A 26,347-nucleotide genomic window follows, 5' to 3' on the forward strand; every position below is an offset into this window, starting at 1 on the left:
CAGGACGCCGCTCGGCCGTGCCCGGCCCCTCGCACCTCTGCTCATTCACCTGCGGCGCCTCCTTCGGGAGCTCGGGGCTGGGGCAGCCGGCCCGGCCTCCTCCCGCCCGCCGGCGGCTCCAGGGAACCCCAACTACGCCCAATGAGGCTCCCGGGGCTTTTTGTGAGTGCCGCCATTCCTGCCGAGCCCCTCAGCCCCGCCCCGCCCCGGCCCGCCTCTCCCGCCTCTCCCGCCTCTCCCGCCTCTGCGCCACGGCCGCGGAGCCCGCCCACGGGCGGACCGAACCACCGCGCCGACGAGAGGGGAGCTTGGGTATAGCCCCGGGTTGCTGCCGCCTGTCTCAAGGCCGCCCGGCAATGGCTCTATTTCTAAACACCCCCCGCACCCGCGCGCGATGGTCTCGGCCCGCGGTTGCGCTCTCTCCCGCCAATCGGCGCGCGCGGCGGCCGCGCTCGAATCTGCGCGCGGGGCGCCGTGAGGGGAGCGGGGCCGGCCCGGGAGCGCCGCCGGAGCGCCGGGGCCGATCCGCAGCCATGATGGGACCGGGGCCCGCCCGGGGCTGCCGCGAGGGCGTCTGCAACATTATCGCGACACCCAGCCACCGCCTCCTCTGGGGAAAGCCGCCGTTCCGCTCGGTGCCCCTCAGCAGCATCCCCGCGGGGACGCTCACGCCGCTGAAGCAGCTCATGCAGGACTACGGCAGCCTCGCCGCTGACGACAGCCGCGCGTTGGACCCACTGCTCGTGGGGCCGGAGCGCCAGGCTGGCCCCGGCCCCGCCGCCGAGCAGCGGCCGAACCCTTGGAACGGCCCCGAGGCCCGGGCCGGCCCCGCCGCCGAGCGGCCGCCGAAGCGCTGCGCTCCGGAGCCGCCCGGGCAGGATTCGCCGGCCGAGATCTTCCAGCGGATGAAGGCGCGGGCGGAGCAGCAGCGCAGGGCTGTCCCCGACGTGATCCTGAGCCCCCTGGCCGGGCAGCGCTGGCCCGGCACGGCCGGGGCGGAGGGCAGCGCCCAGCCGGGACGAGGTGAGTTCCACGGGCCCTCGGTGACTCTGTGGGAATGATCTGTTTGCCTTCAGGATATCGGAATAAAAAGCGTAGAGATGTAAATCCGAGTTTAGTTCATGGAACTTCCAGGCATCTTGTACTGTAGTAAGTGACATCCCTGATTTTCGCATTCTCCTAAACCTTTTAATTCTTTGTTTACACCGGCCCCCGATCCCAAATGACAGGAATCATTAATAGTTCTTTTTCCCAAACGGTTAATTTGGAACACTCTGGAGTCACCTGTTGATAGGAAAGAGCTCTCAGTGCTGCTGCCAATTGCCTTAATCCTTCCTCCTTGGAAGGCCCATGGAGAGGACAAAGCTCCCTGACACCAGCACCCATCAGTCCAGAGCCTGGGCACACGTGGGGAGCAATGATTGCTCCACTGCTTCTCTAGGAGAGCTGTCTCAGGTGTGAACATTTTCCCTCTGTGTCCCACTCATGCCTCTTTCAGGATCTGGAAAAAGCAGCCAGAGCACCTTGGTGGCTGTAAAAAACACCAGCACTAGCACTGTTTGCACCCCGTGTGGCTGGGATTAAAAAAAATTGGATGGTGAGGCTGTCTAGTGCTGAAATGCCTGTGGCAGTGCTGCTGTGGATTCCCTCCCTCTGGGTTTCCTCTGCCCCAGTCTGGCTCTGACTGTTCCCTCTGTGGTGTTCATGAGTGGGCTTGACCCATGCAACGCCTTCAAGACCATTTTGTAACTAAAAAAACAACACAATTTACTGTAATTATTCCATACAGCCTGTGCAGGGAAGAGAAAGGTTCATGGAACCTTGCCTGGGCTTTGAAATCCCACTGGGACATTTTCCTGGGCTCTCCCTGCTGGCTTGTATCTGTTTTTATCCATGACTTGGTGAGATCCAGTGCACCCTCAGCAGGTTTGCAGCTGACACCAAGCTGGATGTGCCTTTTTTTGACAGTGAGGGTGGGAGGCCCTGGCACAGGTGCCCAGAGCAGCTGTGGCTGCCCCTGGATCCCTGGCAGTGCCCAAGGCCAGGGTGGGCACTGGGGCTGGAGCAGCCTGGGACAGTGGGAGGTGTCCCTGCCATGGCAGGGGTGGAATGAGATGGGATTTAAGGTCTCTTCCTGCTCAAACCTTTCTGGGATTCTGTGTTCTTTTAAAATAAAAAGCATATTAAAAAATCATATTGCCCCCCCACGAAAATGTTTTTCTTTCCAAAATTGAAAGATGGTTTGGGTTTTTTTGTCTGGTTATTTTGCAGAGGCAGTTTGGCCCCAGGGTCCCAGGACTGAGCCCCCGGCAGAGCCCCCCGTGCTGGAAACCCCCCAGAAGTTCTTCCTGCGGGTGAAGCAGCAGCTGCAGCAGCAGCACAGAGGTACGGGGGTCGTTCTGGAGAGCACAAACTCCTCCAGGCAGAGAACCCTGGCACTGCTGACTTGGGAAACCCCTCTGGGACCACCCAGTCCAGCTGTTCCCCCAGCACTGCCCCGTGTCCCCGAGTGCCACATCCACAGGGCTCCACATCCCTCCCGCCATGGGGACTCCCCCACCCCTGGGCAGCCTCTTTCAGTGCTTAATAACCCTAATGTATTTGTTATTCCTTCTTTGTCCTTTGAATAGCAGCTAGACCCCCTCCAAGCCACACCCAGCAGAGTGTTGCTCCTTCCACAGCCGCGGAGAAGGCTTCAGTGCAGCCCGCAGAGGATGTGGATGCTGACAAGGATGATGTGGATACTTTCCTGGTGGAACCTATAGAAACAGATGAGGACATGTCTCCAAGTATAATGGACACTCCTTTGCTAATAAACTCCCCCCCTTGGGAAAAAGGAGTCGAGGGAAGGAGGGGAAACGGAGAAGTGAAATGTACAGAGCTTCATGGAGACAGGAGAGGCTTGGAGCCCAGTGACAAAGCAGCTGCTCCAGCAGTGGAAAAGGCACCAGAGGCTAATCCTGAAAACCCCTCACAGCCCTCGTGTAGCATCATGCTCTTCTCTCCAGTCAAGTTTCCAAGGAAGCAGAAGCTGGCAGAAGACCCCAAGGTCCCTTCGGATAAACCTCCTGCTGACCAACCTGCTGGCAAAGCACACAAAGAGGTGAGAGAAGAATCCTCTAGGGAAAATGAGAAATTCCTCTGGGCTGATAGCTCCAGGTTATTCTGTTTCTTGTCAAAAGCAAGGAACCCTCAGAATAAACTGTTATTCCATTAGATTTTACCTTTCCCATGCAAAGGGTTTCTTTTGTCCCGTACTCCAAGATGACAAATGTTCAGGGTTTGGGGTTTTTGTGTAAAAGAAGCACTTTTGGTTTAGTGTGCAGAAATCATGGTGTGATCATGGGCCCTGGCAGCTCCTGGCTGCCTGCTCAGCTCCAGAGAGGAGAGCCCTTCCCAGCTGGGCATGAATCCAGCCAGGAATGTGCCCTGCTGATGGGGAGGGGAAAGGCTTTCCTGTGGAACATCCAGACTCCTGCTCGATTGAACTGGAGCAGAATCTTTTCCTGGGACAGCACTGTGCAGCCTGCAGCATTCCCTCCTCCTGGATAAATCCTGGGAAAGCAGTGCTGCATCCCTGGAGCTCCCTGGGAACCTGGCACAAGCACATCCACCCAAGGCTTGGGCTTCCCTTGTTCCCTGGGGAAATCTGGGATTGCAGGGGACTCGTTCTGTTCTCCCTCACCATGGCAAGGAGTGTTTGTTGTGTTTCCTGAATTAAACCAAGTCACCTTGAGGACTGAGCCAAGGGTCAGATAACATCTCACATTCCAGATTTGTAGCTTAGAAGATGCTGAAGGAGATGTTTTTATTATTGGATATGATCACTGAGGGGTGCTGGCTAATAAATACTTCTAAATTATTTCTTTTCTTTTTTTTTTTTTCTTTTCTGGAACAGGCAAACATCTGCCTGAACAGCTGGAGGATTAAAGTGCTGACTGGAAACACAGCAATCTGTGTGGAAGGGAAAAGGAAGTAAGAACCAGTTTGTTATTTAAATGTGAAGTAAACCATTGACACCCAGCACCAGGTAATGGTGCAGAGCTTAAGGTGCTTTATCAAGGAAGAGACAATTCCTTTGTGAGGGCAAGAGGAGGAGAGGCAGCATCAGGGAACCACTGGTGAAATCATTTCAGAGTCCTGTGCTGAGATAACCAGAAAGCTTCAGAGAAACAAATACCAATGGCTCTGGACAGTTTGGGAGGCGCCTTAAAGTCCATCCAGCCCCACCCCTGCCAGGCCAGGGACACCTCCCCCTGTCCCAGGCTGCTCCAAGCCCCGTCCAGGCTGGGCTGCTGTTCTGAGCTGGCCTCAGTGCAGCTGGTGTCCCGTGACAGCAGGGACATGCTCAGTTTGTCCCCTGCCCCAGGCGAGGCAGAGCTGAGAGAGGACGACCGAGCTCAGGGCACATGGTGCCAGCCCCTGAGCCCCTCAGAAAGCAGGGATGGCGTGTCAGCATTCCGGCCTGGAACCCCTCCTGGCTCCCAGTGATTGCTGTGCCTGCTGTTGTGTCTTTTGGCAGGGACATGAGGCAGATGCTGTGGCACAGCAGCGCCGTCACCGAGCGCGTCACCCACAACCAGGTGAAAACCTCCTCGGGCACTGTGTACCTGCTGCAGGGCAAGATAGACTCGGCTGCCATGAGGAGTGAAGGTGAGCTGCTGCTGCCTCTGAGCACCCTGCAGAGCACAGACTGCTCCACCTTGGCTTGGAGCACGTGGGGGGTGTAAGGAAATGGGATTTCCACGCAGATGGAAATGCAGGATTTGTTCTCCTTGCTCTGTGTGCTCCTCTGGCACGTTCACTGGGAAGGAGCTGCTTCTCAGTGCCCACAGGCAGCTCTGAGGACACAGAGACACGCTGTGGCATAGGTGGAATAAACACTTGGGATCACGGAATGTCCTGAGCTGGAGGGACCCACAGGGATCACCCAGCCCTGTCCCTGCCCAGACCCCCAACAATCCCACCCTGGGCACCCCTGGCAGCGCTGCCCAAAGGCTCCTGGAGCTCTGGGGCCGTGCCCATTCCCTGGGGAGCTTCTCCAGTGCTTATTCCACCCTCTGGGGTGGAACCTTTCCCTGATCTCCAGCCTGACCCCCATTCCCCTTGCAGCTCCAGCCCTTCCCTCAGCATTACTTCCCTAACACAGGTGTGCCCCGGGTGTGTTACACCATTTTTTAGCCAACACACCTTCACTGCTGCCTCTTCAGGCCCAAAGAGGTGTCTGTGAGTTCCGTGGTTCCTCCTCACTTGCAGCACTGGGGTCCCTGCTGATAAATAACTCACCTGGCTGCTCTCTGACTTGAAGATTTTATTACTTCCTTTGCCAGGAATTTACATTTGTCTCTATTTTCCTATCCTGAGAAGGAAAGTAGCAGCGTTAGGCTCGAGAGCAGAGCGGCTCTAGTGCTGCAGAGGTTTCCTGTGCCCGAGAGCCTGGGGTGTGCTGGGGGGGTTGGGTGGGTCGGTGCCTCTGCTGTGGGGGTCTCACGGGCCCCAGGGGCTGCAGTGTCCCCTGAGGCAGTGCCAGCCCTGCCCTGCTCACGCCCCTGTGCCCCTCAGGCTTCCCCTACCGCTTCATCAAGAGATTCACCTTCGGCTTCGCCAGGAGGTGGAAGGACTACGTGGAGGAGTTTCTGGAGGAAAGGAGGAGGTAACTGCTTGGGAGATTTCATCATCTCAAGGTTCTTGTTTCCCTGAGATTCTCTTTATGGTTGTTGGCCCCAAGGTAATAAGGTTTTTCTCTAGGGTTGCTGTTCTCTGAGGGTTTCCCCTGGGTTGCTGTTCCCAGAGGTAATAAGGTTTTCAGTCTTCTCTTTGCCCTAAGTGTTCCACACCAGAGGTAGAGATGACAAGTTGAGTCTGCTGGTGCACATTTCTAAGGTTTTTTATTTTTCATTATCTCAGTCTTTTTTCAACTCTGCTAGGCCTCCCTGGCAGGGTACCTTATCTTAGTTCTTTCTCAGCTCTGTGAGGCGTCCCCAGCAGAGCAGGACACGCGGCAGACTGGGCGGGTCAGAGAGCCCCACACCTTATGTACAGTACCCCTGACCCAACCACTGTCTGAGACGTATTTTTTATTTACAAAATTTTACTAATACCTATTACCTATACTAACATGTCAGTTCTACTCTAAACCAATCTCTAAAACCCAACTCAGCACAAGATGGGGGACGAGAACAAGAACAAGGAGCACAGGGGCCACTCCCCAATTCCTCCATCTTGTCTCTTCAGCCCCATATGCTAAGAATCCTAATTTCTATATTTATATTCTATAATAAACCATCCACTACTTATTTCAAATTCTTAGGATTTGTGATTCTTCCTGCATGTGAGTGTTCACTCGTATGGACAGGAATCAGAGTCAGTGTCCTCCTGGGATCTGTGTGGGTCTAACTGACCCCCCTGTACAGATCCCAGACCCCTCTGTCCGGTCTCCAAACCCTCCAGGGTGGCCAGAGAGATGTTCTAGACTCCGACAAGCTTCCTCAGGGGTTGTTATTTCTTGTCTCAAACTCCAAACCATCAGGAAAGAAAAAATTCAGGGTAGTGGTGTGGAAGAAAATGAGGAGAATGACTCCATGGAGGGAGCTGATGTGGAAACAGCAGGAGACCCAGTGAGCAATGCAAAGAAACCTGCACTGAGGAACTCCACCTATGAGGTATCACCAGGGAACGAGGAGAACATCTGTGAGTATTGAACAGTCCTTTCCTTTGGAAAAGACACCTGGGGTGGCTGCAGTGGGTTGTGAAAGGTTCCTGGTGTTGGCTGTGTTGCAGGGGGTGGCTGTGAAGCTGTGCAAGCCCCCTGGTTGGGCCCAGCCTTCAGTGCAGTCCCTGCCTTGCCACAGGCACTGGCAGCTTTGGGGTTTAACTGGGGCTTCTCTGGGCTCTCTGTCCAGTGGGCCTTTCCCAAACCTCCTGTGCTCTTTGGTACTGCTGGAAGCAGATTTCCATGCTGGCACTGTAAAAGCTTTTGTTCTCCTCCCATCATTCCCATTTATTTATCACTCTCATTTGTCTCAGTGAGCAGCTGTTCCATGTGACAACTTTTCTTTATAATTCTCCTTCCTCAAACAAATTTCACAGTATTTATAACCTTCTAAACAAAGTAAAAGTAAGAATTTCCCCACAGTAAATGTAATAATTTGTGAAGCTTCTTACTTCAGTCCTGTTATTTCTATCACAATGCTTTGAAAAGAGCAACTTTGGGTGTGTTTTACATTTCCCTCGTAGTGCTGTTTAAACACAACATTGTTCCTCTGGTTGTGAAATCTGCAAAACTGAATTTTCTGCAGTATTTGGGACAAAACTCTTCTTGGTTTGGGTTTTTCTCCCTCGCAGTTGTAACACCAAGGCACAGCTCCAGGACTGACTCAAGCAGGGTCTACACTCGCAGTGGGCGCCTCATCAAACCCCCCCTGAACTTCTGGTGTGGCCAGAGGGAGTTCGTGGACCAGAACCTGAATGTCACCATAGAAAATGGGGGAGTGGATTATCTGAGCCTGGTGAGAGCCTCTCCGTGGGGATTAAATAGAATTATTAAACTCAGCCAGCTGGGGAGCAGAACAGGGGCAGCTCTTAGAGGCACTTGAAAAGGAAGGAAGCCTTGGAAACATGATCAAAATATTAGAAAACACACCAAAAGAATAGTCTTATGTCCAGATAATCAGATAATTGTGGTCTCTAAATCTGACCTAATGGGGAATTATTTCCAGGGGAAAATGGGGTTTTTTTGGAAGATAATTGTGTCAGACAGGAATTTGGTGGGGTCCCACCTCAGATCCTGGGGTCGGTTCTGGGCCTTTCACTGCAAGGGGACTCTGAGGGGTTGGAGCATTTCCAGGGAAGGAAACAGAGCTGAAGCCCCAGGAGCAGCTGAGGGAGCTGGGAAAGGGACTCAGCCTGGAAAAAAGGAGACTAAAATAATTTTAGAGTCAATTGTTTTATTTTGAAGATGCTTAGTAATGAAAAGCCCCCCAAAAAGACCAGTTTCATCTCCAAGAAAAATAAACCAAAGAAAAACATGAAAACAACAAAGGAAGTGCCAAAAAGACAAAGTAAAGGTAAAACCTATTTTTTTTCTATATTCAAGTAATTGGTGGAATCAGACTGTGAGCTGGGTGCTGGAGCAGTGGGGTTGGGTCTGTTAATGCAAAGAAAGGATTCAGATATTTCCACAGTTGACTGCTTTTTCTCTGAAGAATCATCAGAGTAGCATTCATGTGGAGTTTCAGCTCCAAACAAGAATATGTTTGTGAATCACTTTGTTAATTACATAGCAGGAGCACAGGGATTTCATTCTGCAAATTGAAATGAAAGGATTTGTCTTTTTGGAGTTCACCAATCCAGTGACTTGGGGGACCTGGCTTTGCTTTTTAAGGTGGATGAAAGAAATGAAATGTTGGCCAAAAAAACTATTACCAGAGTTTTTAATAAAAATTTAGTTTTAGTAGCATTTGGGAGGTGATAGAAGCCTGAGAAGAATGCGCAGATAAAGATAAAGCAGAAGTTTCTCTCTTAAAGCAGCTGCAATGCTTCCTGCAGAAAAGCTCTCTGGAGCACGAGCAGAGCTCTGGGGATGTGCCTGCTCAGTCAGCAGAGTTTCAGAGAGCCCTGAGAGCAGCTCTGAGTTTGTAGTTTGGCAGGTAAAGCTCTGGCAGGGGGTGCAGATCCCTGTGCTGCAGGCACAGCAGGACCCCCCTGCACCCCTGACATGCTCTGGCTCCGTCCCTTCCAGGGAAAAGCTCGGGGAGAGGAGCCCCTTCCAGAGGAGACTCCGGATCCGCCGGCAGGAGGAGGGGCAGGCGCTTCCTTTTGGACGAGGACGAGAACGGTCCTGGAACCAGCGGCACAGAAACAAAGTCCCAGCTCCCTGCCAGGGGGGCTTCCCTGAGCACCAAGAACAAACACAGCAGTGGAGCCCCGGGGGCAGCCAAGAGAGCAGCAGGCTCTGAGGAGCTGGGCATGCATGAGCAGGGCTACAGGAGCTCCCTCAGGTCAGCCAAGAGAGCAGCAGGCTCTGAGGAGCTGGGCATGCACGAGCAGGGCTACAGGAGCTCCCTCAGGTCAGCCAAGAGAGCAGCAGGCTCTGAGGAGCTGGGCATGCACGAGCAGGGCTACAGGAGCTCCCTCAGGTCAGCCAAGAGAGCAGCAGGCTCTGAGGAGCTGGGCATGCATGAGCAGGGCTACAGGAGCTCCCTCAGGTCAGCCAAGCAGCACCTCCCGGGAAAGGAGAGGGTTCTCCCCACCCAGGAACCCTCAGAAGAGGAGGAGGGGGAGCAGTCCAGTGAGGACAGCCCTCTGCTGATCAAGAGGAAAAAGAAATCTGTATTAAAACTAGACTCTCAAAACTGGAGACCTTGCTCTGGCTCTAAAAGTTCCAGGGATGATGCAAGCAAGTCCTGTGGCCAGAGGACAGGAAAGGACTCCCAGAAGGTGCTGGTGAGGCTGAGTGGGCCCGAGTCCAGGGACGAGTGTGAGCTCCCTGCTGAGGGGACAGCCCCCCCTGAGCCCAGAGCCTCCCCTGTGCCTGCCCGGGGCAGAGCCAACCCTGCCCGGCCCTGCCTCGACTCCGACACCGAGCCCGAAACCGGCAGGGAGGAGCTGCACAGGAGGGACAGGAACGCCAGAGAAGCCCGGATAAAAACCAGCAAAGGAGCCTCCCACAGCGCCAGGCCCTCAGCAGCGACACAGAGACAGCCCCAGCGGGCAGCGGGGCACAAACCGCTGGAACTCTTCCCGAGGGCAGCTGATGGCTGGTCTGAGAAGGAACTGCAGAAGCTTCACAGGTGAGGGCTCGTTCTGTGCTCAGGGGAAAAGTTTCCCTCAGCCGTCGGGAGGGGTTGAGGGGTCTGGATTGGGGTTTTCAGATTCCTGATTCCCCAGGTTTCCTTTATGTTTTGATTCCCCATTAGAAATATTCCCTATTTAATTTCTTATTCCCCTCGTTTTATTCCCTAATAATAACCAGAATTATTTTTCCCTAATAATTTTCCTCACAAATGAAACATCAGTAGAATATGGTGAAGGCCACAGGTGGGAGGGAGCAGGTTCCCTCCCCAGATTACAGTAAGAGATTAAACACGAGGTGTTTTTGTGAGCAGGTTTGGGTGTTTAATTAAACCATCATCCAATTACTTAAACCGATATTTAATAGACACTTTGAGGGTAAAATGGCCATGTCTGGGTTCAACTCTTTTCGATGGGCAGGACCTGAGCAAGTGAACAGGAAATTTGTCTTGTGGGACATGTGTCAGCTGAAGGTGTTTAAATAAATTTGCCTGTTCTGAAGAGAAGACACCACAGGATCACAGACTGGTTAGGGTTAAACGGACCTTGAATTCCACCCAGTGCCACCCCTGCCATGGCAGGGACACCTCCCACTGTCCCAGGCTGCTCCAGCCCCAGTGTCCAACCTGGCCTTGGGCACTGCCAGGGATCCAGGGGCAGCCACAGCTGCTGTGGTTACCAAGGGGCCAGAGCCCAGGTTGCCTCAGTGCCTGGCCCAGGTGCCTCCAGGCAGGCTGCAGGCGTGGTGGCCCTGCCCGGTGACACAGTGGCCCTGCCCAGTGGCACTATGGCCCTGCCTGCTGGTGCAGTGGCCCTGCCCGTGACATGGTGGCCGCACTGTCGTGGCAGGGCCATCGCGGCGCTCCCCAAGCACAGGAGCGGCTTCTGGCAGGACGTGGCCATGGCCGTGGGGTCCCGCTCGGCCCAGGAGTGCCAGGGGAAGTTCCTGGAGGAGCAGCAGGGGAAGGGCTCCAAGCAGCAGCCCAAGAAAACCAGGACGGGAAAACCTGAGCAGAAAGGTACCCGCATCTTGTTCCTGCATGGGGTGTGGGTGGTGAATAATTGAGATTCACACACTGAGGGGCTGGAGCGTGTTCAGGGAAGGGAACAGAGCTGGGGAGGGCCTGGAGAATTCCTGAGGGAGCTGGGAAGGGGCTGGAGAATTCCAGGGGGAGCTGGGAAGGGGCTGGAGAATTCCTGAGGGAGCTGGGAAGGGGCTGGAGAATTCCTGAGGGAGCTGGGAAGGGGCTGAGCCTGGAGCAAAGGAGGCTCAGGGGGACCCTGTGGCTCTGCACAGTCCCTGCCAGGAGGGGACAGCCGGGGGGGTCGGGCTCTGCTCCAGGAACAGGGACAGGAGGAGAGGGAACGGCCTCAGGCTGGGCCAGGGGAGGGGCAGGGGGGACAGCAGCAGGAATTTGCCCATGGAAAGGGGGCTCAGGCCTTGGAAGTGCCCAGGGAGGTTTGGAGTGCCCATCCCTGGAGGGATTTAACAGCCCTGTGCTTGTGGCACTTGGGGACATGGGGCAGTGGTGGCCTGGGCTGTGCTGGGGAAGGGTTGGGAGGGCTTTTCCAGCCTCACCATTTCTGGTTCCATGGGCTAAATCCACAAGGGCACATCAGGGTGTGACAGTGAGCCAGGTCACCTTTTGGTGTGCAGGCTGGAGGATGTCATGAATGACTGAGGTGACAGGAAGAGAAAGGTTCCTGTAGAGTTTCCCAGTTGTTGGCATCAGGGGAAGACCTTCACTGGCCTTGGCCCCTCAGGGCAAAGAGCTCTTGATGTCCTGAGAGGCTCCCAGAGGCCCAGCAGGGCACGAGCTCTGTGCAGAGCTCTGTCCAGATGGGATTTGTGTCCTTGGATGCCCCACAGCTGCTGTCTCACAATTCCTGTCTGGATCCTGCAGATAAGAAGGAGGCAGCGATCACTGCCAAGGTGGGCACCCTCAAACGGAAGCAGCAGATGCGGGAGTTCCTGGAGCAGCTGCCCAAGGACAACTACGACGACGTCTTCACCGCCACGCCCTTCCAGAGCAGGAGGGTGCAGGTAAACCTGGGGCAGCAGCCCCTGTGGCACTGCCCTCCTGCTCCAGTGCCACCATGAAATCCTGCGCTGTGGGAGGAGGCTGCTTCCTGCACGGGCTGTAGCAGCCCTGGGCTGGTGGCAGTGAGGCTGGGCAGGGGGGGAGGAGCCTCTGAATGGTGACAGTGCCCCGAGTAATCGTCCTGAGCAGTCCTGGGCAGCTTGGAGCTTGGCTCTGTAACCAGACACTGCTTCTTGAGGGTGTGGCAGCACCAAAACCCCTCAGCCAAGGGCTGGAAGGGCTGGAGGGGCACTCGGAGCAAGGTGGGGGTGGAGGGCCATGGCCATTCTGGGCACGGGGCTGGGGCTGTGCCTCAGCAGGGACAGGGGCAGTCAGTGCAGGGCAGGGAGGAAGGGAGGGACTGCTGAGAGGGGCAGGGAGGCAGCCCAGGCTCAGGGGACTGACACTCCGAGGTGGCTCTGCAGCTGCCAGCACTGCGAGGGAGCCAGGATGAGGACACTGAGGATTTCACCCTCTCAGACTTCCCACTCACCCCCTCCTCAGACCTCTTTCCCTCCGTGAAAACCCCGCAGTGTGAGCACATCAGCCCGGGAATGCTGGTCCCCATCAACAGGTAGGAGCTCCACCAGCCCTCTGTGAGCCTGGGCATTGCCCCGGGATCCCTTTTTGTCCCTGAGAAAGGCCCCTGGAGCCGGGACAGCAGCTCCTGCTGCCAGCCCTGGGATGGCCCTGCCTTGGGCTTCAGCCCTGCCCTGTCCACCCGGGGCCTCGGGCTCTGCTCAGAGAACGGGAACCCTCTGGGACACGGGGATGAGGCTTTGTGTGACCCCTGCACGGGGTGTGCAGCTCCTGCGTGTGCTGCAGAGCAGCTCCTGTGCTCAGCTGTGCCACAGCAGCCCCTGTGGGGCCCGTGCTGCATGCAGGGCTGCAGGGCAGTGCTGCAGCTCCTGTGGGGACCGTGCTGCATGCAGGGCTGCAGGGCAGCGCTGCAGCTCCTGTGGGGACCGTGCTGCATGCAGGGCTGCAGGGCAGCGCTGCAGCTCCTGTGGGGACCGTGCTGCATGCAGGGCTGCAGCCCCTGTGGGGACCGTGCTGCATGCAGGGCTGCAGCCCCTGTGGGGACCGTGCTGCATGCAGGGCTGCAGGGCAGCACTGCAGCCCCTGTGGGGCCCGTGGCTGCATGCAGGGCTGCAGGGCAGGGCTGCAGCCCCTGGGGGGCCCGTGCTGCATGCAGGGCTGCAGGGCAGTGCTGCAGCCCCTGGGGGGACCGTGCTGCATGCAGGGCTGCAGGGCAGTGCTGCAGCCCCTGGGGGGGGGGGCCGTGCTGCATGCAGGGCTGCAGGGCAGTGCTGCAGCCCCTGGGGGGCCCGTGCTGCATGCAGGGCTGCAGGGCAGCGCTGCAGCCCCTGGGGGGACCGTGCTGCATGCAGGGCTGCAGGGCAGCACTGCAGCCCACTGAGCCCTGTCCCTGTGCCCAGGAGCATCTACGACCGGCACGTGTTCCGCATGCAGAAGAACACGCGGGGCAGGAGAGGCACCTGGGACAAGGTCAAGAAGAAGCCGGTAATGCTGCTCCCCTGGGCACTGCCCCTTCCACCGGGGCCAGAGGGGACAGAGTCCTGGGATCACACCCTGTGTGCACTGCATGGAAACGGGAACCCTCCCTGGGTGTGGGGTCTGCTGCTGTGGAGAGAAGTTCCTTTGTGAGAAGGGAGCTCCTCGTTGTCAGGATTAACTCGGCTGCTTTTGCGCAAGATTTGGAATTGCTTTGGAATTCCATGATCCTTAGGTTCTGGTTAAGTTCTTCTGAATGGTGGGAAAAGGAACAGTAACCAAAGAGCCACAGAATATCCTGAGGCACCCTAAGGGCCCCACAGGCATCAGCCAGTCCAGCTCCTAACAGTGACCATAAGTCACTTGTATCCAGTCCCTGAGTTCGGGTGTGGATTCCTCCACTCGCCCAGGCTCTGCAGCTCCCTTGGCTTTTCCATAACACCCTGTGATCCTGGAGCAGCTGTGCCTGTGGTTCAGGGAAAGGTGTTATGGAGATTCTGGGAAATGGGGACCCTGAGCCGGTGCCAGCCCTGGCTGAGCCTTTCCTTCCTTCCCTCCCCCAGGCCAGAGCTGTGCTGGGGACTCCGGCTTCCTGCAGAACCAAGAGTGAGTATTCCCAGCTCCTTCCTTCCTTCTCCATCCCCATGAGCTGTGTCCCATCGTCCCTGTGCTCTCTGAACTCCTCTGCCCGTTTCCCCCAGGGCCAGCCCTGCTCATGCCTGTTTTCCTTGCAGGAGTGGCCCCGGCCGTGGTGCTGGGGAAGCTCTTTGCAGCGGAGAGTCCAGAAGTGTCCAGTGAGGAGCAGGAGGATTCCTACTTCTCCACCTGAGGGACTGTGTGCCCGTGGTGTTCAGCACTTACTGTTGGGAGCAGGGGGTTCAGCTGCCCCTCTGGAGGGGATGCTGGAATGAGGAGCTCCGTTTGGAAAAGCTGCCCTGCTGTGGTTTTATGTGTTTTAACCCGTTCCCACCCTGCTAGCAGTGCTTGGCTTTTCCGTGTGTACAGAGCAGCACTTGTCCAGCCTCCTCCTCTCCATGTCCTGTTTCTCCTGGGAAGGAGGAGTGTACATCGATACCAGTGACTGCCAAGTTCCGACTCATTTTAGGCTAAAATATCTTCTGCGATATGGCTGTACAATAGATTCAGGTGCAGTTGGAAGGAATTGAAAATGCTTTTTTGTTTACTTTCAGGAGCTTGATTTTTTCAATTTCCTTAATGTAATAAAGAAAAATGAGCTGGTTTTACTCACAGATTACTCAGAGTTGTTGTAGGGCAGCAGAATCCAAGGGCTGTCCAGTTTGGAATGGTGCCTGCAAGGCTTCATCCCCTTGGTTTGGAATCGTGGAATGCTTTGGGTTGGAGGGACTTTACATCCCACCCAGTGCCACCCCTGCTGTGGCAGGGACACCTCCCACTGTCCCAGGCTGCTCCAGCCCCAGTGTCCAACCTGGCCTTGGGCACTGCCAGGGATCCAGGGGCAGCCACAGCTGCTCTGGCAATTCCAGCCCAGCCAGGAATTCCCAATTCCCAATCTCCCATCCATCCCTGCCCTCTGGCAGTGGGAGCCATTCCCTGTGTCCTGTCCCTCCAGCCCTTGTCCCCAGTCCCTCTCCAGCTCTCCTGGAGCCCCTTCAGGCCCTGCCAGGGGCTCTGAGCTCTCTCTGGAGCTTCTCCTCTCCAGAGGGACATTCCCTGCTCTCCCAGCCCGGCTCTGCAGGTGCGGTCTGAGCTGAGCGCTGCCGCCCAGGGCCGCTCCCGGCGCAGGGATCGATCCCTCCCTGTCCCAGCCCTTCCCGGGAAGCGCCGCTGCCGGAGGAGCGATCCCGAGCCTTTTCCAGCTGGTGGCAGCAGAGGCTGCGGCGGCGGCGCCGGGCAAGGAGCGGACACCTGAGCCGGGCACAGCACCAGGAACGGGGAAGGCGCTGCCCCGGAACGCCGCCCTGCCCCGGGGACACCCCGCGAGTCCCCGCTTCACCTGGAAACGAACACGGGCTCAGCGGCGCAGTGACGGCAGGAGCTGCTGCGGGTTCCTCACCGTAATCCCCGAAGCTTTGCTCAAGTACTCGGACCATTATTGCGGTTTTTGTAGGGATTTCAGGATGATCACCCCAGCCCTGCCCCAGAGCTCTGCTCTCGGGCGGTGCCAGCCGGGGCAGCGCCAGCCGGGGCGGTGCAGCTCGCACACGCTGAGGTTTGGCAAGAGTTTATTTACATAATGTACATTCAATCCCGACTGGGTAAAGTGCAGTGCAGCGCCCGCAGAGCCGGGCTCAGCTCTTCCCCTTGGGCAGGGGCTGAGGCAGCAGCTCGGGGTCGAAGTCGTGGCGCAGGAAGCGATGGAGCTCCTCGGCCTGGGGCCGGCTCAGCCGCGCCCCCGCCGCCAGCGCCGCCACGGAACTGCGAGAGAGGGAACGGGAGAGCCTGGAGCCCGCGATGGGAGCCCCGGGAGCCCGCGATGGGAGCCCCGGGAGCCCGCGAGGGGAGCCCCGGGAGCCCGCGATGGGAGCCCCGGGAGCCCGCGATGGGAGCCCCGGGAGCCCGCGATGGGAGCCCCGGGAGCCCGCGATGGGAGCCCCGGGAGCCCGCGATGGGAGCCCCGGGAGCTGCTGCAGTCACCTCTGCACAGGTGCCCCAGGGCTGGAAGCACACCTGAGCAGTGAAAACAGGGAGTGCCAGAGGGAAAGAAAGGTGGGACAGCAGGAGGGAGGGTGGAAGCAGAGCCCGTGTCAGTGCCCTGGATTGCTCAGGCGGGAGAGACTGGAATGTGTGAAGGGAGTGCTGAGATGGGACAGGAAAGCTCCTGGGAGAGGGTGGGAAAGGCTCTTCCTGAGCATCTAGCCAGGCAGGAAAGGTGCAGGAAGGAATTCCCTGAGCAGCTATCCCAGCAGGAAAGGTGCAGGAAGGAATTCCCTGAGCAGCTATCCAGGCAGGAAAGGTGCAGGAAGGCTCTCTGGCTCCAGGGAAGGAGTGGAAGGCCGGGCCCTGGAGCCCCTGGCAGGCCCTGGCAGCCCCTGGAGCCCCCGGCAGCCCCCGGCAGGCTCCATGTCGGCATTACCTGTTGGCCACGGCTGTGATGGAGCCGAAGGCGTGGCAGAGGTTGAGGGCAGCTCCGTAGCTGAGGTTGGGAATGCTCAGGTAGAAGTTGAGGAGGTCCCGCCGGTGCCCCTCTGGCTCCGTGGGCACCTGGATGGCAGCGTCCTTCCTGTGCTCCAGCAGGGCCAGGTCCTTCAGCAGGGCTGCAGTTTCCTCCTGGCAGGAGCTGAAGAGGATCCTTATCCCAGCCTGGATCAAGGCCGAGAGGACTCCATCGTAGTGCTGAGTCCTCTGGAAACACCGGGATGTTTCTCCTAAGGAGTGGAAGTGCAGGAAAGCAAGACCCTGTTATTGTCTAGTGAAATCATTTCATTGCAGAGTTTGGATTTTTGGATTTGTACAAATGCCTGTGCATGGATAAAATTGTGCTGGTTCCTGACATGGAATCCCAGAATGGTTTGGGTTGGGAGGATCTCAAATCCCACCCAGTGCCACCCCTGCCATGGCAGGGACACCTCCCACTGTCCCAGGCTGCTCCAGCCCCAGTGTCCAGCCTGGCCTTGGGCACTGCCAGGGATCCAGGGGCAGCCACAGCTGCTCTGGCAATTCCAGCCCAGCCAGGAATTCCCAATTCCCAATCTCCCACCCATCCCTGCCCTCTGGCAGTGGAAGCCGTTCCCTGTGTCCCCTCAGAGCACCCACCTGGCCTGACCCTGTCTGCCTCCACAATCACACAGATCCTCTCGAAGACGCCCTGCAGGCGCTGCAGCCTCTGGCTGAGTTTGCTCCTGTTGGCGGGGCTCTGCAGCTCCCCCTGCAGCAGCCTGTCCACGGCCAGGCGGTTGCTGACGATGTAATCGCTGCTGCCCAGGGGGCAAACCTGCACCCGCAGCCCGTGCACGGCCCGCAGGCAGGACAGCACCTCGGGGCCCGAGCTGATCTCCCGGCTGTCGGCCAGGACGCACGGGGAGGGGCTGTGCCCCCCAGGAACCCGGGAGATCCCGGCCAGGGAGGGGCTGTGCTCCCCAGGAACCCGGGAGATCCCGGCCAGGGAGGGGCTGTGCCCCCCAGGAACCCGGGAGATCCCGGCCAGGCTGTGCTCCCCAGGGTTACAGGAGATCCCAGCCAGGCTGTGCTCCCCAGGGTTACAGGAGATCCCAGCCAGGCTGTGCTCCCCAGGGTTACAGGAGATCCCAGCCAGGCTGTGCTCCCCAGGGTTACAGGAGATCCCAGCTGTGCCTGAGGAAGGCTTTGGGACAGGACACGCCGAGCCTGAGCTGCTCCCGTTGGTCTTCAGAGAGCTGTACACCTGTGGGTGCTGAAAATCACAGATCATGGGTTTTACATCACGTCAATAAAAGGATGTTTTGCAACATCAACACTTTCAGATTGACACTTTAATCCCTCTATCAGTCTCCCCACCGAGCTGAGCTGATTATCCCAGAGTTTGGATGACAAAAGCAGCAGCTCTCACTTTACACTAAGAAGTTCCTGTAAAGGACAGAGACCAGGCTGGGAAGGGTGAGATCAGGAAGCCAACCTCAGGGAGGTGCTGAAAGCACTGAATTCACACAGTGAACCAGGATTTTCTGACTACAAACCCAAAGAGCCACAGACACTGCTGTTCCACACTGATCCACCATCCTCCATGACTGTCAGACCCATGGGAGAATCTAATCCCAGTTTTTATTTGCTCCCTCCTAAAATATTCTAGGTTACCCTGGGAGCACAAGGCTGCTAGCAGCAAAGGAAAGGGAGACGGTCCCTGGCAGTGTCCAAGGCCAGGCAGGAGCAGCCTGGTCCATGGAAGGTGCCCCTGCCCATGGCAGGGGTGCAAAGGGATGGGCTTTAGGCTCCCTTAGAAATATTATAAAAGAAAGGCCTTACAAAATATGGTTTAGGCCCTGCTACTCTAGCTAAGCTAGCAGTAGCTTGTAAGTTCCCATAAGGAAAAATAATAAGAATGAAGGCAGTTAATGAAACCACCTATTCTAGTAAGAAAAGTAAGTTTGCACTGCATAAACAATAGATCTGTGCCATGAGAATCAGTGAAGAAAATACGTAAACAATCCAAGATCAGAGAGACTTGATGGAAAGGTAAAATGCCAGTCACTAACCAATGAACTGAGTGGCAAGAAAACGGGCAGCCTATTAGAGCTGCACACGAGGTCTGTAAAAGGTGTATAAAAATGAGTGCTGTGAATAAAGAATTGGCTTTTCCTGCATGAGGAAACTGAGTCCAGGCTGCTTGAGTACTGCAGCACCTTCCAATCCAAACCCTCCCATGACTGCAGGGCTCCCTGAGTGCTGCCAGCCCCCAGAGCAGCCCTGGCACAGGAGCTCCTTCCCACAGGGAAGCCCCTGCTCCCCCTGAGCACTGACCTCAGCAGCAGCCTGCAGATCCGTGTTCCTGCCGTGCAGATCCGTGTTCCTGCCATGCAGATCCGTGTTCCTGCCATGCAGATCCGTGTTCCTGCAGTGCAGATCCGTGTTCCTGCCGTGCAGATCCGTGTTCCTGCCGTGCAGATCCGTGTTCCTGCCGTGCAGATCCGTGTTCCTGCCGTGCAGATCCGTGTTCCTGCAGTGCAGATCCGTGTTCCTGCCGTGCAGATCCGTGTTCCTGCCGTGCAGATCCGTGTTCCTGCCGTGCAGATCCGTGTTCCTGCAGTGCAGGTCCCTGTTCCTGGGGCCAGGCCCGGCTGGGGGGGTGGCTGTGCTCCTCTCTGGGGGCTCTGGGGGGTGATCCAGCAGCCCCCCTGTGTCCTGTCCCCCAGCCCCACTCCTGGGCTCTGCAGAGGGGGCCTGGGGGAGCTGCCCCTCGCCCTGCCCCGCTGCCAGGGCTCTCTCCCTGCTGGCCCCCATCTCCTCCTCGCTGGAGTCACTCAGGACAATAATTCTGGAGGGTTTCCTCTTCTGCCCCGGGGCAGGAGCTCTCCCTGCCAGCCTGGCCTGCTCCAGCCTCCTCCTGCGGCGCGTCAGGTACGGCCTGGTGCTGCTGGGAGCCTCCCTGGGGAGCAGCTCAAAGCTCACACACAATTCCTCCCCACTGCAGCCACTGCCAGCCTCCTCCTCCTCCTCTCCCACACAGAAACTGTCCTCGGCGTAAGCTTCATCCTGCTCAGGGATCTGGGAAAGCAGAGTTTGGGAGAACTGCAATGGATTTGCTGCTCCTCGCCAGAAAGGCCCTTGGCTTATCCAGCCCTGCCCACACACAGATACTGGGGCTGAGGGGCTTCAATCCCACCCAGTGCCACCCTGCCATGGCAGGGACACCTCCCACTGTCCCAGGCTGCTCCAGCCCCAGTGTCCAGCCTGGCCTTGGGCACTGCCAGGGATCCAGGGGCAGCCACAGCTGCTCTGGCAATTCCAGCCCAGCCAGGAATTCCCAATTCCCAATCTCCCATCCATCCCTGCCCTCTGGCAGTGGGAGCCATTCCCTGTGTCCTGTCCCTCCAGCCCTTGTCCCCAGTCCCTCTCCAGCTCTCCTGGAGCCCCTTTAGGCTTTGGAAGAGGCTCTAAGCTCTCTCTGGATCTTTCCCTTCTCTGGGCTGAAGTTTTGTGTTAGAATTTGGAATTTGTAAAAGGCTGTAACTGCTCCCCAAAGCAGCCCAGGAACCTCCCTGTGGTCCCCAAGGGATGTCCCCAAGGAGAGGAGCCCCTGCCCTTCCCACCTGGGAGAAAACAGCAGCGGGGTTGAACTCCCTGTGCACCATTTTGTATCTGCTGCCGAGGGCGGGGCTGCGCACCGAGCTCAGGTAAACTCCCCTCATCTCTGAGTCTGAAATAAACAGCAGAAAAAAGAGTTCACCATTAATCCAGAGAGAATTTTGTAGTTCATAGCTGTTACACTGTATTCTCCACATTCCTTTATAGTTTCCCAACAACCTGTATTTCCCAAAGCAAAAGTCTGCAATTCTCCAGCCATCTCTGGAAATCCCAAAGCACAGGCCTGAGGCTTTAGGAGGGAGGGCAGGGCTGGATGGGAGATTGGGAATTGGGAATTCCTGGCTGGGCTGGAATTGCCAGAGCAGCTGTGGCTGCCCCTGGATCCCTGGCAGTGCCCAAGGCCAGGCTGGACACTGGGGCTGGAGCAGCCTGGGACAGTGGGAGGTGTCCCTGCCAAGGAAGGGGTGGCACTGGGTGGGATTTAAGGATTTAAGGTCCCTTTAACCCAAACCACTCTGGGATTCCAGGTGCACCCAGCCTGTGCCATGAAAGCTGCGATTCAATCCCAGAATGTCCTGAGCCTGAGGGACCCACAGGGATCACCCAGCCCTGTCCCTGCCCAGACCCCCCAACAATCCCACCCTGGGCACCCCTGGCAGCGCTGCCCAAAGGCTCCTGGAGCTCTGGGGCCGTGCCCATTCCCTGGGGAGCTTTTCCAGGGCTTATTCCACCCTCTGGGGTGGAACCTTTCCCTGCTCTCCAGCCTGACCCTCCCTGGCCCAGCTCCAGCCCTTCCCTCAGGATCAGGGGGTTTTCCAGGCAGGCAGAGCCCGGCTGGGGAGGTCACTGCCCCCAGCCCCCAGCCCAGGCTCCCCTGGCTCTGGGGGTTCCCCTCTCACCGCTGAGGGCCTGTGTGGGCTCCCCTGGCTCTGGGGGTTCCCCTCTCACCGCTGAGGGCCTGTGTGGGCTCCCCGTCATCGTTCAGGAACCGCGCCAGGCCCGGGCTCAGCTCGTCCTCGGCGCTGTCGCTCTCGTCCGACGAGACTCCCTCAGCGTCCAGCAGGGACAGCTCGGCCTCCTCCTCCAGGAACTGCCTGCCTGCAGCCTGCACCAGCAGGGCAATTAAAACACAGCCTCTAATTAACCAACACTGCCCTCACGGCTCTGCCTGAGCCCCTCCAGGCTCCGCAGGGATCCGCCTTGGGAAGGGAATCCACCTGCTGGGGCAGGGACTGGCACAGGGGCAGCCTGCCCAGCACAGCGTGCCCAGCACAGGGTGCCCAGCACAGCGTGCCCAGCACAGGGTGCCCAGCACAGGGTGCCCAGCACAGGGTACCCAGCACAGGGTACCCAGCATGGCCTGCCCAGCACAGGGTACCCAGCACAATACCCACAACAATAAATTTAATAATAAATTTAATAATAGTAATAATAGCAATACTACTACTACTAATAATAATCATTGTTATTATTGTTATTAGTATTATTTTCTCCTGGGCAGGACCCTGAGCTGGCAGGGCTGGCTCCTCCCTGGATGTCCCTGGAGCTGCTCCCTGGTGTCCCCGCTGTCCCCAGCCCTGCAGCCCCCGTGCCAGCCTGCAGAGCCTTCCCCAGCATTCCCGGATTGCAGCTGCAGCGTTTGCCAGGGGCTGCTGTGGGACAGCAGAGCCCAGCCCCGCATTCCAGCTGCAGTTCCAGCTCTCCACACCCACACCCCGTGTCCCTTTAGTCCCCAGTGTCCCGTGGCACCCACCTGGGCCGTGTCCCCGCCGCTGCCCCGCCGTCGCTTGGCCGCCCCTGCCCGGGGCCCGGCCCGGCCTCGGGAGCCGCTCCTGCCCCGCTGGGAGTCCCCGCTGTCCTCGCTGGACGTGTCCGACTGCAACAGGAACACGCTCTGAGCAGGGCTGCAGAGAGACACAACCCCACCAGACCCCAGATCCTACACTGCTGCAGGTGGGAAGGGACCCTAGTGCCACCCAGTGCCACCCAGTGCCACCCAGTGCCACCCCGGCCACGGGCAGGGACACCTCCCACTGACAGCACAGAAAAACGGCATTTGGAACAAAGATCAGGTCAAATCTGCCACGAATTTGCTTTGTTTGGTCCAAAGCTTTGTGGCAGGAGGGCACGGGGGGGATTTCAGGTCCCTCCAACCCAAACCATCTGTGATGCTGTGATCTGTGGGGACTGTGGCGAGGAACTGAAGGAAGCAGGAATGAGTTTCCATGATTTCTCTCCCTGCTCACCACGTTCAGAGGGCGCCGGCGTTTCCTGGCCACCCGAACTGGAGACTCCAGGTCGCTCTCATCCATCCCCTGTGGGAACAGAACGAACAGCAGTGCACACAGCCTTTGTGTTTTGCTGCTTAAATTGCCATTTTGCTTGTCTTGACTACTTTTTTTCTCCAAGACTCACATCAGGAGACTTCAAAACATTCTTTTTTATCCTTTTTTTCCTCTGGAAAACAATCTCTTCCTCGCTGTCACTGCTGCGTCCTGCAGAAAACAGAATAAACAACATTCACCAGAATTACACAGTTCCCAACACAATTTTGTTATAGCTGAGCAATCAAACCCTGCCTGTCTCAGAAAAGCACCTCCAAAGGAGATTATTTATTGATCTACAGGGCAAATATTGTTCTCTTCAGCCTTGTTAATCAAAAGAGATAATCTCCAGCTGGGATAGACAATAAATCCTGCTTCCCTGGAGAGCCTGGGGAAGTGATTACCCTGGGCAGCACAGAGGCAGAGAAAGGGAAGCAGGGAACCAAGAGAAGAAGCTGTGCAAAGTTGACAGAGCCAGAGCTGTGGCAGCACTTTGTGACACAAACCCTGTGACAGCACCAAGAGAGGCCTGCAAACGTCACTGCCAGAGGCCACGGAGCTGCTCCAGGGCTGGAGCCAGGCTGGGAGGGCTGGGAATGTTCCCCTGGAGAGGAGAAGGCTCCAGGGAGAGCTCAGAGCCCCTACCAGGGCCTGAAGGGGCTCCAGGAGAGCTGCAGAGGGACTGGGGACAAGGGCTGGAGGGACAGGACACAGGGAATGTCCCCTCATGGACCCAGCTTCCAGCACCACAGCCATTATTCCTCTTCCTTTGAACCTTCCCACCTCAGTCATGAAACCAAAGTGAGGATCCAAAAGACCCTGGCTCCCATTTCCTAACCATGGAGGTCTGACACCTGTCCCACCAAATCCCCTACCTGCAGCACGAGACCCACGGCATCCACGGAGCTTGGTGTCTTCCAGGCTTTCTGTCCTCCCTGAAGGGGAATCCACAGCTGATCTCCCAAAGTTCTGCCTCCCTGGGCCTTCTTGGACTTCATCTACAGGAGGCACCTCTGGAATTTCCTCCCTGGCATTGGAGAAGATTTTCATAGGAATTCTTTTGACAGCTTTGATGTTCACACCCTTGCTGCTTGTTGGGGTCAGAAGTGCTGAAGGCAAAGGTTCAGGGGGCTCCCTTCCCATTCTGCCTCCTGCCTGGAGGACAGGCCCTGCAGCAGGAGCACCCCCGCTCCCTTCCCTGTCACTCCTGCCCCTGCTCTGGAATGACAACGGTGTGGACACCTTCCTTCTCTCCAGCCTCCTGCAGTCCCATCCCAGTGAGGTTTCCAGCCTGGAGCTGTCACCCAGGGGTGTTTTTGCCTCTGCAGTGGGTTCAGCACTCCCCGGGGCCCCGTTCAGCTTGGGGCTACCAGCATTCCTGGTCTCCTCAGAGGTCTCCTCCCCGCTGTCCTCGATGGAGAAGCCCAAGTCGAAGGTCACGGAGAACAGGTCCTGGGAGCAGTCGTAGGGATCATCCACCTCCAGGACTGCTCCTGCTGCTCCCATGGATTCCCTGCAGGGCTCCCCCCCAGCTGGAGCTGCCCTGGCTGGAGCTGCCCTGGCTGGAGCTGCCCTGGCTGGAGCTGCCCTGGCTGGAGGCTCGGTGCTCACGGGGCTGCCCTGGCCCTCGTCCTCACCAGCCTCATCCTCAAACAAATGCAGGCTCTGCTCCTCGCCAGGAGCTTCACGGGCAGCCTCTGCTGTGTGCTGGGGAATGAAGGGCCCCTTTGAAGGGCCGTTTGCCAGGGGGTGGTTCACGCTGGGAATGCTGTTTTCAGGGAATTCCTCACTGTCAAACAGGCCATCGAAGCTGTCATCCCAGAGCTGCTCCTCTTCGACAGCAGCAGCCTCGGCAGGTGACACAGTTTTGGACAAACAGGGACTTCTTGAGGCACAGGATTCCCTGGGAACTGCCCCTTTGGGATTTTCCAGGAGCAGCAGTGAAGGATCAGTTTTTGGGGATGCAGAGGAGCTGCTGTCCTGCAGTGCCCCTGAGTGACCATCGTGGAGAACCTCTGGGGAAGGAGATGTTATTCCTTCATCTCTCATCATGCTCTCCAGCTCCTCCCCAGAGGGAGGGCACTGTGACAAAAGCTTTTGCACCTGGGAGAAGGTTTGTTCCAGCCCCGGGGGCTCCTGGGGCAGTCCCGGGAGCGTGAGGGGATCCCTGCAGGATTCAGGGAGGTAGAACAGCTCCGAGGCCACCGGGGAGGTCTCGTACCCCGAATCGCAGTGGATCCTCCCCAGGGACCCGCAGGCCTCACCTGCAGGGCTGTGCTCCTGTGCTGCTGGGCTGGCAGGGCTGGCAGGGCTGTCACACAGCTCAATAAAGGCACTTAGGTCAAATGTCACCTCCAGCCCCTCGTCCTTGTCACAGTGCCCAGCCACAGCAAGCCTTGTTCCCGAGGGAGAGGCCGAAGGATCCTGAGGCAACACAGGCACCTCCTCACGGAGCCCAGGAGCTCCCCTGGGAGCCTTGGGTTTGGGTATTTTAAAGGTGGTGAAGAACTCGCTGCCATTATCACCTGTGTCAGGCGGGAATGGTTTTGGTTTTGGTTTTGCCAGGTCTTTCCTGGAGCAGCGACCTCTCTGATGCCGAGGGGGGTTGGCCACGGGGAGATTCCTTCTGTTCCCTGGAATATTCACATCTTCCATCCGCAGGTGAGGCTGGAGCTCCTGCTCGTAGCTGCAGTCTCCCTGGGGACACAGGGCAGTGGTTACCAGTTACCCCAGGGCTGCTCACAGCCACATTTAAAACAACAGACAAAGGTTTTGTCATCCCAAAGAACTTCCCACAGACTCCGAATTGATTTTCCATGGATGTCTATAAATCTGCTGTTCAAAAAGCAACCAGCTCTGTTAAACACGTGCTTGGGAAAAGCACAGTGGACCTAGAAATGTAGGAGCTGAACAGAATGATTATTTTTTGGCAGCTCAGGCAGATGGATCCCTGGATTCCCTAACCTCTGAAATTTCATGAGGTACCTTTCTAGAGGGTGAGAAAAATGACTTTTACAAGAGACTGGCTTGTCTGAAGGTATTTCAGGAAGCAGCATCCAAAGCCACCTCCCAGGAATTTGAAGACTGATCCCTAACAGGGCTGGGGATCCTCTCTGGTTGCTGCAGGCAAAGCAAACTGTGCACTATTAGCAGATTTTGTCATTAATCACCATCATCACATTGCAACACCAATTTCACACAGATGCTGATGCTCACTCCATCCATTTGTAAAGATATCCAAAGAAACTGCAAGTCTGGGTTTTTTAACTGAGGATCTCCAAGGATATCCCCAGACCACACCAGCTGCCTTAGGAGAAGGCTCAACAAAAACAGTGAGGAAAAGAATTGTCACAAGTGGGTTAAAGGATGATTTTGATCTGGCAGGTTTAAAGAATTCCTTTCCCTCAAGCCTGCTCAGAACACAGACTCAAGACATGGAATTCTTTCTCTGAAATCCCAGAGGAACAACAAATCTGGGTCCCAATTCCCTGCTCACCTGAGCAGAGGGAGCACTGGGCTGACAGGTAAGGGTCTGCGTGGGTTTGTCTCAGGAACAACTGCCCCTTGCACAACAGCTCAATTCAGGCACTTCAGCATCACACAAACAAGGCAGAAATTAACTGGATTAAGGATTAATTGGCTGCCAAGCCACTGAACATGAGTGAAATGGGAGATGGTGCTGCCCCTGCCCACCCCACACAGTTCTGAGAGTGCAGTGCTGATCAGGCTTGGCCTAATATTGTCCTGCAAACCAAAATTAACCAAAGCACAACCCTAAAACCTACAAACCCAATGAAACTACAGCTCCCAAACCCCAAACTAACCAAGCTCCAAACCCCAAACCCACAAACTCAAACCAATCAAATTACAATCCCCAAAGCTCACAAACCCCAAACCCACCAAACTACAAACCTCAAACCTACAAACCACAAACTC

The 26,347-nt window shown here is 57.0% G+C and overlaps 2 protein-coding genes across 6 annotated transcripts in view; one reads left to right on the forward strand and one right to left on the reverse strand.

Moving 5' to 3' along the window:
* The first annotated feature begins 282 nt into the window (after nt 1–282).
* MIS18BP1 (MIS18 binding protein 1) lies at nt 283–14,636 on the forward strand. Of its 4 annotated transcripts, none has more exons than XM_063399755.1 (16): nt 283–1,023; nt 2,272–2,385; nt 2,634–3,103; nt 3,899–3,975; nt 4,523–4,653; nt 5,563–5,653; nt 6,530–6,690; nt 7,345–7,508; nt 7,958–8,066; nt 8,741–9,791; nt 10,642–10,811; nt 11,697–11,836; nt 12,299–12,447; nt 13,313–13,397; nt 13,952–13,994; nt 14,123–14,636. In XM_063399755.1, exons 1-16 carry the CDS (start codon nt 357–359, stop codon nt 14,215–14,217), a joined length of 3,717 nt encoding a protein of 1,238 aa, XP_063255825.1. In that variant the 5' UTR covers nt 283–356; the 3' UTR covers nt 14,218–14,636. The 4 variants fall into 4 exon arrangements, 3 of the variants coding, with proteins under 3 accessions (XP_063255825.1, XP_063255823.1, XP_063255826.1); XM_063399753.1 differs by having other exon boundaries at nt 2,631–3,103; nt 14,123–14,635; XR_010080674.1 differs by lacking the exons at nt 13,952–13,994; nt 14,123–14,636 and having other exon boundaries at nt 2,631–3,103; nt 12,378–12,447; nt 13,313–13,398.
* Nucleotides 14,637–15,523: 887 nt separating this feature from the next.
* Nucleotides 15,524–26,347, reverse strand: part of FANCM (FA complementation group M) — a 54,350-nt gene continuing 43,526 nt past the window's right edge. For both annotated transcript variants that reach the window (XM_063399752.1, XM_063399751.1), the window contains exons 14-23: nt 23,287–25,108; nt 22,503–22,582; nt 22,334–22,402; nt 21,841–21,963; nt 21,036–21,192; nt 20,093–20,199; nt 18,804–19,547; nt 17,124–17,739; nt 16,444–16,735; nt 15,524–15,785 (exon numbers count right to left, since the gene is read on the reverse strand). In XM_063399752.1, the coding sequence (XP_063255822.1) occupies nt 15,659–15,785; nt 16,444–16,735; nt 17,124–17,739; nt 18,804–19,547; nt 20,093–20,199; nt 21,036–21,192; nt 21,841–21,963; nt 22,334–22,402; nt 22,503–22,582; nt 23,287–25,108 (4,137 nt within the window). In that variant the 3' untranslated portion in view covers nt 15,524–15,658. The remainder of the gene's footprint in view (nt 15,786–16,443; nt 16,736–17,123; nt 17,740–18,803; nt 19,548–20,092; nt 20,200–21,035; nt 21,193–21,840; nt 21,964–22,333; nt 22,403–22,502; nt 22,583–23,286; nt 25,109–26,347) is intronic.

This window comes from Prinia subflava, chromosome 5 (genome assembly GCF_021018805.1).
Source record: "Prinia subflava isolate CZ2003 ecotype Zambia chromosome 5, Cam_Psub_1.2, whole genome shotgun sequence".
NCBI classification, from domain to species: Eukaryota; Metazoa; Chordata; class Aves; order Passeriformes; family Cisticolidae; genus Prinia; species Prinia subflava.

Coding starts and splice junctions, on each gene's coding strand:
- MIS18BP1 (XM_063399753.1), top strand. CDS start 357: ATGGCTCTATTTCTAAACACCCCCCGCACCCGCGCGCGATGGTCTCGG. Junction 1,024..2,271: donor CAGCGCCCAGCCGGGACGAG/GTGAGTTCCACG, acceptor GTTATTTTGCAG/AGGCAGTTTGGCCCCAGGGT. Junction 6,691..7,344: donor AGGGAACGAGGAGAACATCT/GTGAGTATTGAA, acceptor TCTCCCTCGCAG/TTGTAACACCAAGGCACAGC.